Genomic DNA, 14,083 nt, shown 5'->3' on the forward strand with positions numbered 1-14,083 from the left:
TTTCAGGGACATTGTCTCAAAAATAGTTTCTAGGCTAAGCCAATAACTTGAAATGTATGCCTTAACTCGGGTCCTCAGAATAAGAAGCCACACCTGAAACAGGAAGAGAGATTCCTTTTTTTCCGTATGCATTGTCCGTTTTCAAAAAAATTTTCGAAGAGGTCAAGTTTATCTTCCATTTATGGTATTTTCACTCCCTTTTTCATTTACTACTTCCATATTGAGGTGTGTTCTCTTCCTGTGCTTAGTCAACCTCACTTTGGCACTTCATACAAACCTGCCTTTTTTCCCGAAATATTCTCTATCCCCAAAATACTTCGACTTCCTCAGTACTAATTGTTTCAGCGTTGTGTTAGGGATAAGGTGGCTTGTTAATTATCTACATTATGTATTAACGCAATATTATAGAAGTGCAGTATGTATATACATTTGACCTTAAACAACAGTTTGAATTGCGTGGGTCCACATATACATGGATGTTGTTCAATAACTATACAGGTGACCCTCCGTATTTTTCGGTTTCAGAAGCACGGATTCTGTCAGCCACAGATTGAAAACAGTATTTTCCATCTTTGGTTAGGAATCCGCAGATGTGGCGGGCTGACTGCAGGCATTGTTCTGTGCCATTTTATGTAAGGATTTGAGCATCGCGGCTTTTGGTATCCAAGAGGGATCCTGGAGCCAGTCTCTTGGGGATATCAAGGCATTGTAGTTAGGTTTTGGGGTAGTCAAAGACTGCATGGGGTCAGTGCCCCTAACCTAGTTTTGTCCAAAGGTCAACTGAATTAGCGTATATTAAATTTTAACAAATTGATGAGGTGTATGGTCAAGAACATTCGAGTTAGGTATTCCTGCTTTAAGAAAATATAGACCTTGTGTTGGGTTAACAAGTCAGCTTCAACTTTTTTTTTTTTTTTAAGTTTTGTCCTAGGTCAGTTTCTCTAAATTGATCTTATAATAGCCTCCTCTTCTAAATCTCCTGTGTTCTATAACAGCTCTTGTGTTTTTTTCCCAAATAACGATGTGTGGCAATAGCAGCTGTAGCAACTTTGTGTATATATATAGGTCCCTTTTAAGTTAGAGGGTTTCCAAATTCTTTGAGAAAACAGCAAATAGATTGGAAGAATATAATTTATTTGGTGAAAATTTCCAGTGAAGTAGCCAGAATAAGCAAATTTTAGCCCTAAAAGAAGACTTAACGTTTTACTTAGTTGTAGAATAGGATAGTTTATTCGCTAAGAAATGTGATAAGTAGGATATTTGAAGAGAACAGTTATTTGATGATATATTTTAAATCTTTTTCCTTTAGATTTTGAGTTTGCTACTTAAAGATTTTGAAAAGTGAAATCAGGTTCTTGGTCCTTTGTCCTATATGTATGTTAGACTGATAATACCTGGTGCCAGGGAAAACAAGATTAGCAAGTATGAATTATATTTTTATTTTATTTTGCTGTTTATATGGTTTTTTTAACTGTCTATTCAACTAAAGTTTTTTCCCTACATAACCGTAGTAAATGAAATAGTATTTATATTTCGGTAGTGTACTTGAATTTAACTGATCATTTATTTACCTTTGAAACCTATGATCAAGGCAATAACCATTACCTGATTGATTTGGGAAAGGTGACTAAACTGAAACATAGTTAATGCATTCACTAATTGTGGGCCCTTCTTGTTTGGTAGGGTATGTATGTTTATTTCGTACAAAATGATAATAGAAGTTGGTTTTAAAAAAATAGGCTTTGTACAAACGCTTTTACCTTCTCTGAGATGTAGTTTCTTTGGATTTCATGATTTTTGTTATGTTAGTTCATAGAGTAACACAGTGGAATATGAATTTACAGCAACCAGAGTTAGTAGGGCGGATTTAATATTGCCTGACTTTTCTATAATAATAGAGAAAATAAGATAATATAATGTCTAGTTCTTAATCATGACCTGTTAAGTTTGTTTAATCATATATAGCTATTTAAGAATATATTAGTAGAGAAAATACTACTTTTATTTCATTTTAACAAATTTAAAAACATCTGTAAAAAATAAAATTTTATTACAGAAAGTTTTCAAATTAGAGATAAATAGAAATATGGAAAAAAACTGGTAATTTTATTACCCAGTGGTAATGTTAATTTTGTTAGCAATTTAGATAAATGTATGCACATACACACACACACACACACACACACACACACACACACACACATTTCCCTTAATACATTATGGTATTTCCCCAAGTTTTGAAATATTTTTAAAGACTATATGGATTTCTTTGTTTTAACACACTTTTTATTGAAGTACTATAACAACGGACAGAAATGTTTGCATATCACAGATGTACATGTTGAAATTTTGCAAAGTAAGCACACCTTTGCAGCCATCATTCAACTCAAAAAAAAAAACATTGCCAGCTCCCAGACACACACTTTTTTTCCTGCCTCCTATCAGTAGCTGCTTCCCAGGGTAGCCATTTTGATTTAATTTTTTAAGAAAAACGTTATTGAGTTGTAATTTGAATGCAATGAAACCTATTTTAAGTGTAATTTAGTGATTTTTAGTAAATTTACTAAATTGTGCAGCCATCACTATAGTCTAGTTTTAAAACGTGTGAATACGTTTGAATCAGTTTCCTTTTGCTGAATACATAGTGTATTTCTAGTTTTTCAACATTGTAAACACTACTCTAGCTATTTTCCTTGTATATTTTTGTATATATTTCTGAGTTCATTAAGATAGTTTCCTAAAAGTACAATCATTGGTTCAAAGAGTATACACACACACACACACACACACATACTTTTTTTGTTTTTTTTTTAAGATTTTATTGGGGTAAAATAATTTTATTGGGGAAGGGGAACAGGATTTTATTGGGGAACAGTGTGTACTTCCAGGCCTTTTTTCCAAGTCAAGTTGTTGTCCTTTCAGTCTTAGTTGTGGAGGGTGCTGTTCAGCTTCAAGTTGTTGTCCTTTCAGTCTTAGTTGTGGAGGGCGCAGCTCAGCTCCAGGTCCAGTTGCTGTTACTAGTTGCAGGGCGCGTTGCCCACCGTCCCTTGCGGGACTCGAGGAATCTTATGGTTGAGAGGATGCGCTCCAACCAACTGAGCCATCTGGGAGCTCAGCGGCAGCTCAGCTCAAGGTGCCGTGTTCAATCTTAGTTGCAGGGGGCAGAGCCCACCATCCCTTGTGGGACTCGAGGAATCGAACTGGCAGCCTTGTGGTTGAGAGCCCACTGGCCCATGTGGGAATCGAACCGGCAGCCTTTGGAGTTAGGAGCATGGAGCTTAGCCTGAGCCACCGGGCCGGCCCCCAAAAAGTATATGTATTTTTATGGCTTTTGGTACATAGTACCAAATTGCCTTTGAAAGTAGTTGGACTAATTTATAGTCCTACTGTCAGTAGATGAGTGTCCTTTTTTTTTTTTTAACCACCTCAACATTGGATGTATTTTTTAAGACTACTAGTTTGGTGGATGATTTGTGGTACCTCTGTTTTAATGTTCATTTTTTTTATTAGTGCTGTAATTGACCATTATATTTAGTGACTATTTCTAAGTTTTCTTTAAGATTTCTCTGCTAGTATTCTGTCAGTTTATTTCTTAATGAATGCATTTCTTTTTATTTTTTACTTGTAAGACATTTTAGTACATTAAAGGATATGAATTCTTTGAGTGTTACAAATACTTTTCCCCAATTTGCTTTATGTCAGGTTTATTTTTTTTGTAAAAATAGATAAGGATTTTATGTCCTGATGACAAAAATGAAAATTTGTGTTTTAGCTTACCAACCTTTGAAAACTTGTCTAGGTAATTTACAAATTGGAGGCAATACTGAACTAAACGAGTAAAATTTTCTGTTAAGTGTGTACCTTTCATAATTTAAATTTAAAAAATTATAAAGTAGACATGTAAAACTAATTTGTTATACTTTGTTGCCAAACTTGGTCTTTCTAGGCAGTTATACTTAAGCATGAACATTGACGACAAACTGGAAGGATTATTTCTTAAATGTGGCGGCATAGATGAAATGCAGTCTTCCAGGGCAATGGTTGTAATGGGTGGAGTGTCTGGCCAGTCCACCGTGTCTGGGGAACTGCAGGAGTCGGTACTTCAAGATCGGAGTATGCCTCACCAGGAGATCCTTGCTGCAGATGAAGTGTTACAAGAAAGTGAAATGAGACAACAGGATATGATATCACATGATGAACTCATGGTCCATGAGGAGACAGTGAAAAATGATGAAGAGCAGATGGAAACACATGAAAGACTTCCTCAAGGACTACAGTATGCACTTAATGTCCCTGTAAGTAATTCCTTTATAAGATATTAAACGTATAATTAGAAACATGATTAATTTTGTATTAAGTAATACTACAAGTCATTGAAGAAACTTTGGGAAATGTTTAATAACTAAACAGCTCAAATGGGTGTTTTTAAATAGATACACTAAATAGTGACAGATCATATTTGAAAAGGCAAAATTAAGTTCTTGTATTACATACATTTTAGAAACTTATCTTTTCCAGGATAACATTTATTTTTTTCATCGGGATTACTGTGTCTTAAATTTCAAGTGCTTACTTTTTAAAGATAACTTTGTTTTCACTTCTGGGTTTCTCCTTAAAGGGCAGAAAGATTGAATCTTGAGCATAACTAGAAAAAGTTCATAAACTCGAGGGGTTTTCCTTCAACTTCTGTAACTCTCAGCAATTCCTGCCTTCTTTAGTTTTTAAAATTACCTTCTTAAAGTATATCAAACCTTTAGTCTTTTCTATTTACCCTAGACATCATGTCTTATCACCTAAGGTATTTTTTTGTAGGCACACCCATAACTTTTTTGCCTCCTTGTGTTTTTACCTGCTAACCAGCAAAACCACAACCCTAATGTAATCTACTTCTATTATTTCTGTGATATTAAACCTGGATTCCTTTCAGTGCATCTAACATACGGTACTTTGGCTTTAGAACCTTCAGACATACCCTGCCCTGTGTTTTAACCTAGTGAGTCCTTCACCACCATCAGCTTGCCACTTCTGTCCAGTCTAGACTGAGTCCATGCAATAGGGACTTGTGAATACTTGCTCATTGTCTTTCTGTCTGATAGATTGTAGGCTCTACAAGAGCATGACATTTTCCTTATTTTCCTTTCTATGCCAGTTGTTGGCACATGGTGTGAATAAATGGATAACTACTTGTAGTTGTGTTCTAATACATGTGCTTACCAACTTACCTGGCCCACTGCAGTAGCCTTTTCATTTTGTAGCCTGTTGTGATAGATTACGTTAATTGATTTTTGAATGTTGAACCAGCCTCGCATATCTGGAATAAATCCCACTTGGTTGTGGTGTATAATTCTTTATTCATTGATGGATTTGATTTGCTGATATTTTGTTGAAGATTTTTACATCTATGTTTATGAGATAGATTGGTCTAGTTTCCTTTTCTTGTAATATCTTTGTCTGATTTTGGTATTAGAGTAATCCTGGACTCATAGAATCAGTTAGGAGTATTCCCTTTGCTTCTGTTTTGTGGAAGAGAGTGTAGAGAATTGGTATAATATCTTCCTTAAATGTTTGGTAGAATTTACCAGTGAATCCATATGGCCTGGTACTTTCTTTTTTGGAAGGTAATTACTGATGCAATTTCTTTCATAGATGTAGACCTATTCAGATTGTTGTGTGAGTTTTGGCAGATTGTGTCTTCCAAGGAATTGATCCATTGCATCTAGATGAAATGGATTTGTGGGCTGGAGTTTTTCATATCATTTATTCCCTTATTATTTTTTTTCAATCTACATGGGATCTGTAGTGATGTCCCCACTTTCATTTTTGATATTAGTTATTTATGTGTTCTCTCTTTTTGTCTTAGTCTGGCTAGAGGTTTGCTGCCTTTTATTTTAAATACAATTTTTAAGTGTAAAATAGTATTAACTATATTCACATTGTTGTAAAACAGATCTCTAGAACCATTTCATCTTGCAAACCTGAATTTCTATACCCATTGAACAACAATTTCCCATTTTCCCCTCCCCCCCAGTAGAGGCTTACTGATTTTATTGATATTTAGAAAGAACCAGCTTTTGATTTTCACTATTGATTTCCATTTCTCAATTTCATTGATTTCTGCTCTAATTTTTACGATTTATTTTCTTCTGTTATTATAGATTTAATTTGCTCTTTTTTTCTAGATTTCTAAAGTGGAAGGTTAGATGATTGATTTTAGGTCTTTCTTGTCTAATATATATATACACACATATATATGTGTATATATATAATACACACACACACACACAGTGAATGCTATAAATTTCACTCTAAGCAAACATTGCTGTTGCTATGTCCCATAAATTTTGATAAGTTGCATTTTTTTTATTTTGTTCAGTATATCTGTTAATTTCTCCTGAGATTTCTTATTTGATCCATGTGTTATTTATAGGTGTGTTGTTTAATCTGCAAGTATTTGGGGATTTTCCAGCTATTTTTCTGATGCTGATTACTAGTTGAATTCCATTCTGGTTTGAGTGCATATATTATATATTTTCTAGTCTTTTAAATTTGTTAAGGTGTACTTTATGGCCCTAAATGTGGTCTGTTTTGGTGAATGTGTACTCTACTGTTGTTGGATGAAGTAGTCTGGTACGTTACAATAACCTTTTTATTGGACCGACTGTAGTCTGAGCCTTGTCCAACGTATATTGCAGGCAGTTTCTATAGTGAACTTTCCCAAATGAGATTTATTCTTCTGACTCCCCTATTACAACTTCTTCAAAGGTTTCTTGTTGCCAAACAGCTAAAATATACCCTTTTGCATTGCTGAAAGAGCCTTCATAATCAGGTCTCATCCAGGTCCGTACACAATAATTTAAGCCCCTCTCCCCACTTCATTCTTTAAGCATATCACAAGGTACTTTAGTTGTCCAGGTCCACTCTTATTTTTTTTTATTGCTTCTATACATGTTGTATGTACCTACAACATTCTTTGTTTGGCAATCTACCACTTTTCACTTCTCAGTTTAAAAGCTTTCTCTTTTGTGTGATTTTCATTATGGTACCTAACTTATTTTGCCTTTCTTTGCTGGCAAGACTATAAGGTCTCTTTTGTGGAGCCTGTCTAATTATGTATGTTCTAAGTGGAAATACATATATTTTTTTAATTGAGCAAAAAGTTTAAAGTGAAATGCTCTCAGAGTTTTGCGTAAACTTGTATAACCCACAATCCATCAAGATACAGAATTTTTGGTCATTCTAGAAAGTTTCTTTGTGTTTCTTCCTGATCAGTTCCCTCCACAAGTGTTGTTTTTTTGTTTTTTTTTCTGTGATAGATTAGTATTGTCCCTTGAGAACTTCATGTGAATGGAGTCATATGTAACTCTTGTGTCTGGCTTGTTCTGCTCATAATAATGTTTTTGCAGTTTATCCATGTTGTTTTGAGTGTATCAGTAAGTGCTTCATTCCTTTTCATTGTTGATTAATATTGTTTTATTATCTTAAATTTTGTTTATTAATTTCCCTTTTATGGTTATTTGTGTTATCTCTATTAAAAGTTTTCAAACTTTATGAATAAAGTTATTGTGAACATTCTTGTACAAGTCTTTTTTCATTTCTTTTGGGTATGTTTTTATAGAAGTTAATCATTTCTCTTTATTTCATTTGATCCAGTATCTATCTTTGCATCAGTGTTACACTATCTTGATTGCTGTATTTTTTATAGTAAATATTGAAGTCAGGTAGTGTAAGTCTTCCAATTTTGTTATTCTTTTGCAAGATTGTTGTTACTATTCTAGGTCGTTTGCATTTCTATATAAAATAATAGAATCAGCCTTTTACTTTTTTTTTATATAAAAAGAACCAAGTGGGTTTTGATTGGATTGCGCTGATTCTGTATATTGAGTTGATGAAAACCAACATTTAAACAATACTGGCTTCCAATCCATGAACATGATACGAGTGTATCACTACATTTATTTACATTTTCTTACATTTATCTTAGTATTGTTCTGTAGTTTTCAGTGTAGAGTTTTGGGATATATTTTGTTCAGTTTACCCCTAAGTATTTCATTTTTTTGGATACAATTGTAAATGATATTTTAAAAAATTTCAGTGTCTTAATTGTTCATGACTAGTATATCTTAATTCTTTTTATATTGACTGTATAGCCTGTGACCTTGTTATAAGTACTTATTAGTTCTAGTAGTTACTTAGGTTTATTCACTGGCATATTGTCTAATCATGTTGTTCATACATTTTACATTTTCCTTTCCAATCTATACGTCTTTTACTTTTTCCTTCCTAGTTGCATTGACTAGGGCTTCCAGTACAGTGTTGAATGGAAGTGGTAAGAGTAGCTATCTTTGCCTTGTTTCTGACCGTTAGGGGACTGTATTCAGTTTTTCACCATTAAGAATTATTTCAGCTGTAGGTTTTTGATGGATGATCTTCATTAGGTTGAAGAAATTTTCTTTCTAGTTTGCTGAGCTTTTTTTTTAACTATGAATGCGTGTATACCTTCAAATGCTTTTTCTCCATCTATTAGATGATCATATGATTTTTTCCTCCTTATTAACATGGTCAATTACATTGATTTTCAAATATTAAATCAACGTTGCATTCCTGGGATAAACATGTGTCATCCTTTTTTTATGTTGTTGGATTTACTTTACTACTTCAAAATTTTTTTTCTGTGTTTGTTTATGAGGGAGGGTTATTAGTTTTGTTGCACTTTGTTTTAGGTATACTGGCCTCATTATAAATGAGTTCGGAAGTATTGCCTCTTCTATGTTCTGAAAATGTTTGTGTAAGATTGGTATTACTTCTGCTTTACATATTTGATAGACTTCATCAATAAAGCTAACCTGGGGCTGAGTTTTCTTTGTGGGAAAGGTTTTAATTCCAAATTCAATTTTAAAACATATGTAAGGTTACTCAGATTTAAAATTTTTTTCTTGAATCAAATTTGATAAGTTGTAGTTTTAAAGGAGTTTGTCCATTTCGTCTTAATTGTTGAACAAAAATGTCCATGATATTTTCTTATTTTTTTATTGTCTAAAGGATGTACATTTTCTTCTTTCTCATTCCTGATAGTGGTAATTTGGGTTTTTTTCTTGATTAGTCTGGGAAGAGATTTATCAGTTTTACTGGTCTCTTTAAAGAATCAAGTTTTGATTTTGTTGATTTTTTTCTTCCACTGTTCATTTTAATTTTAATTTATCTTTATTATTTCCTTTCTTCTACTTTTTAAAAAATTTGCCCTTCTTTTCCTAGCTTTTTAAAGTGGAGGGTTAGATGACTGCTTTAGACCTTTCATCGTTTTTGATGTAAGCATTTGAAGCTCTAAACTTCTAACTTCCTTTATGAGTTTTTTGACCCATGAATTAATTAGAAGTGTTTTCCTTAATTTCTAAATATTTTGAAATTTTCCAGGTATCATTTTGTCATTGATATTTAATCACTGTATTTAGAGAATGTACATTGTATCATTTCAGCCCTTTTAAATTTATTGAGACTTGTTTTGGGGCCCAGCATATGAGTAGTTGGTGAATATTCTCTATTCACTTGAAAAGAATGTGTATTCTGGCTGCCCTTGGATGGGTTATTGTAAATGTCAATTAGGTCAAGTTGACTAGATATATTTTTCAGCTCTTTTTTATTAAATTTATTGGGGTGGCATTGGTTAATACATTACGTAAGTGTACAATTCTATAATATATCATCCATATATTGCATTGTGTGCTCGCCACCCATATTCTAGTCTCCCTCTGTCACCATATATTTGGCCCCTCTTCAGCTCTTTTATACCCTTATTAATCTACTTGTTTTCCAACAGTTAAAGTTTGTTTGCAGAAAGGCCCAGTTCAAAATTATATGTTGCATTAATTGTCATGTCTCTTAAGTTTTCTTTAGTCTGTGTTAGTTTCTAACTTCAAAAATTTTATAATACTTGAAAATTACTGACCATTTATTCTGTAGAATGTCTCTAAGTTTGGGTTTATCTGATTTTTTTCCCTCTTAATAAGATTTAAGTTATTACGTTTGGCAGGGATATCACAAAAAGTGATAGTGTGCTCTCTCTCCATTGCGTTCTAACATGTGGCACATGGTTTTTATTGGCCCTATTCTGATGATGGTTTACTTTGATCAGTTATTAAGGTGATGTCTGCCAGGTTTTCCCATTGTAAAGTTAATCTCATACCTTATTACACTTTTTAATTTGTTCACTTACTTATTTGTATCTATGAATTTAGGAGTTTTATTGTAGTCATTGGGTTAAAATCTATTATATGATTATTTTATGCTTGGTTTAAGGTTTGGCCAATCAGAGCCTCTTCAAGGTGGCTTCTATGTTCTTTTGACATGTCCCATCAATCTTTAGCACTTTCTTGCCTTCTATCACGAAATATTCTAGGCTTATCTTGTAATTTTCCTCCCTCAACCCTGAAATCAGCCATTTCTCTGAGGAGTTCTGGTTCATTTTAGTGGAGAATGGTAGTTAGGAGCCAAGATCTGGGGCTCAATGTGCTGCTTATTGCTGTTGGGGGCGTAGCTGCTCCCAGGCCTGTCAGTGGACAAAGCCAGAGACTATATGTATATTTATAATTACGTACATTTATATGTATAGATGTACATCCATTTACATTTATAATTCATATCAATGTTTCCCCATTTTGGCTATTAAAAATAAAGCTGCTATGACCATTCATGTGAAGGTGTTCATAAGAACATACATATACATATCTCCAGGATAAATAACCCATCATACCCCTACCACCAAATATAATCACTTTAACATTTTGGTATATGTACACTCTATGCTTTTTTTGATATGCATAACATGTATCGGATCATGTTGCTTTTTTTCACACTTTTACCAACTTTCTCAACTCCTTATTCTAATGCATATTTTTAAAAATGTCTGCTTGATAGTCCATATTTCGGGATATATATGGACTTAATCCATAATTAAGTTCTCTTACTACTAACAGATAATGATAAATTTGAGTAGATTCCGAGAATGAATCAGTTGATATACACCCAATGGGCAGAATTGAAGATTTGTGTAACATTGCTCTTTATACTGCAACATAATAGGCATGAGAAATTATATTCCTTCTTACTTATGCGTTCCTGCTGGTAGAGCAGAGTGGTGAAGGGCAAGTCAAGTCTTGGGATCATGAATATACATTTTTTAATTAGAGGATTTTGATCTAGGACAATACGATCCAAGTCCCCGAAAGTATGAAAACTTAAGCTACTTGGCCTTCTTCATTTCTAGATTGTGTACTAAAGCCCTTTAAAAATAGATATTGGGGGCAGCCAGATGGCTCAGTTGGTTAGTGCGAGCTCTCAACAACAAGGTTGGAACTCATGGGCCCTGGAGAAACACACTGCTCCCCAACATTCCCCACTTAAAAAAAAAAGTGTCAAATTTAAAATTAGAAAATAAATGAATAAAATAGATGTTGAACATATTAATGGTTTTCTTTGTTCATTTACTTGGAAGTCACAAAAAACTTTATTTCATATTAACTTTTTTTGTTAATTCAAAATAATTGAGTTTTCTTAAATTGTTACTAACAGTTTAGATTTTGTAGCCTATATAAACTCCCCAGTATTTTGTGGCAGTTGAAGTAAAAGTTTTTCATTTGTGATAACTGCTGATTTTCAGGATTTGTCTTGATCTTACTGCTCTAAATGAGTCACCCAATTCAATGGCCCTACCTTTTCAACAGCAGTCTACAGGCCAACTTTTGAATGTATATAGTTTACTCATTAGAATATTGTTTTTAATATATTAGAAATTTAAAATAAAATTTAATAAAATCAGTATTTCAGTTCCTTATTCTTACTAGCCCCATTTCAGGTGCTCAATAACCATATTTGGTTAGTGGCTTCTGTATTGGACTGTGTAAGATAAAGAACACTTCCATCAGCGTCGCAAGTTTTATTGGATAGGTGCTGTTAGAAAGCTTTTCAACTGAGAAATTTATTTCAGAAACTTGAAAAAAAAGTATTTGATTTATCCTTTTTATTCTTAGATCCATTCAAGAGGAATTGGGAAATGATAACTCTTTATGGTCCTTATTTTTCCAGTTTGATGGCAAGCATGTTGAAGACAAAAGACATATCTGTATTCACAAAATGGAGCAAATTGTGATTCATAATTTTATCTGTCACCTTTGTTTTCTAGGAAACTTGGTTTGTATCACTTTAGTGAAAGGATTTTATAAACAAAGTGCTATTAAAAAATCATGTTCTAGTTATATTGATATAATTAAATGTAAAGTATTTCAGGTATTTATAAGTCCTAAAAAAGTGTATTTCAGTATTCACGTAGCATTTTATTTTAGTCACAAATTTCTGTGCTACAAAACAGCAAGAATAAAGTTGTAGGCATACTTTCATTTATATTTATGATTATTTTATTTAATGCCTAGGAAACTCAGAATATATTTGGCCATTGGTATAAGAGCTCTGTTTTGTTTTTTAGTTTTTAAATTTCCTTAAGTCTTGTCATTAGTTTAAGGAGGCTTATATAGATGTTTTCCCAAATACATCTTGCCCCAGTTAATAAAGACCTAATAGGCTGAGGCTAGGAATTTTATATATATATATATATATATATATATATATATATATATATATATATATATATACACACACATACATATATATGTATGTATGTATGTATGTATGTATATACACACACACACACACACACATATACATATAAAACGGGTGACTTTTCCACTTCTATTTTTAAAAAAGGAATCATTTTACTCATTTCAGTGATTTTAAAATACTTTTGCCACATATTTTGTACTCTGATTTATTGCAGAGTTGGACTGCATTTATTGGTAACAAATGATCTTTCACAGTTGTCCTGGAACATGATAAATCTGTTTGCCTTAGTATGTATCTGCTTAAGTAGTCAGTGGTAGGCTATGTTTCACCCTCTCTTTTTGGCTAACTCCCAGCTTATCTCCATTACATAGTTTACTTTTTCAACAAAGTCTTATTAGTTGTAGCCAGTTCTTATCATTGCTTTTCTATTCAAGTTCATTTGAGGGGTTCAGAAGTAATATCGGGGCTGTGTGTTGAAGAAGTGCTTTTTTTCCCCCATTCAAATACTTTCTACTTCAGCATACTCTTTGGATATCATTTTCAGAAATAGATGTATAGTTGAGCTCATTTTAAGGTGAATAGATGGTAATTTATATTAACTTTCTAGGTTTTGTTTTTATAAAAAAACAAGATTTTACTCCCATTCTACATGGCTCTTAGAAAGTGGCCCTATTTCGTAGGAATCAATATTTGAGCAGAAAAACATGGAGTGAGTAATCCTGCTTCAGAGTTTTTCCTGGTGAGTCATGTTGCTTACTGTTATTGATTTCAACTCACCTGGTAAGTAAATGAATCAAGGTATCTCTTCTAGTGAGTTGTTTTAGGGAGCTAATCCAGAATGATCTGTTTTTCAGTTATTCTCCTATGCTCTTAAAGTAGTTTGACTCAACTTACCCTCCCTTCCCTTAGGTGGACGTAAATTGTTCATGGAAGATTTGTTTCTAGATGATTAATAACATAGCCAGTTTCCTAACATTTTCAATATAGTTCTGTCTAACCTTTGATGTCTAATTAATTGATCTGGATTTATGAAAGAGTGGTTCTGAATGGGAGTTATACTCTCTTACTTAAGTCTGTGATGCACAAATGGAAATCATTATTGACAAGGCTATGATAGAATTAGCCTCTCTCAGAGATGTCTAGTTTGGTTTTTTTCATAATTGTATGATATAGTTTATTGTAAAAGGACTACATAGACATTGTAAAAGAATAGAAGAGAACAAAGTAAAAATTCCTTGTTTCCAACACACCTGCTCTCATTCCAAAGTGATAACTAATATTGATATGCTTCTGGAAATTTTTTATTTATGAGCAAACATACAGAATGTGTGTGTGTGTGTGTTTCTATATAACATGTTTTGTCATTATAATGTATATTTTGTGAAATATCTTTGTTTTACATAAATTAGGGGATGCTATTTGTATGCTTTTGAAATTTGCATTATTCAGTAACAGAAATTTTCATGTTATTGCA

At 32.9% G+C, this 14,083-nt stretch overlaps 1 protein-coding gene across 8 annotated transcripts in view; it reads left to right on the plus strand.

Annotated features, from left to right (window-relative positions):
• The window catches only part of ZNF148 (zinc finger protein 148), a 106,870-nt gene that overhangs the window by 48,181 nt on the left and 44,606 nt on the right, over positions 1-14,083 (plus strand). For 7 of the 8 annotated variants that reach the window (XM_074330569.1, XM_019723691.2, XM_019723692.3 and 4 more), the window contains one exon: positions 3,947-4,295. The exons of the other annotated variant lie outside the window; for it this stretch is intronic. In XM_074330569.1, the coding sequence (XP_074186670.1) occupies positions 3,963-4,295 (333 nt within the window). In that variant the 5' untranslated portion in view covers positions 3,947-3,962. The remainder of the gene's footprint in view (positions 1-3,946; positions 4,296-14,083) is intronic. 8 annotated transcript variants of the gene reach the window in all.

Source organism: Rhinolophus sinicus, chromosome 17 (genome assembly GCF_057876585.1).
Source record: "Rhinolophus sinicus isolate RSI-liver-muscle chromosome 17, RSI-T2T, whole genome shotgun sequence".
Classification (NCBI taxonomy): Eukaryota; Metazoa; Chordata; class Mammalia; order Chiroptera; family Rhinolophidae; genus Rhinolophus; species Rhinolophus sinicus.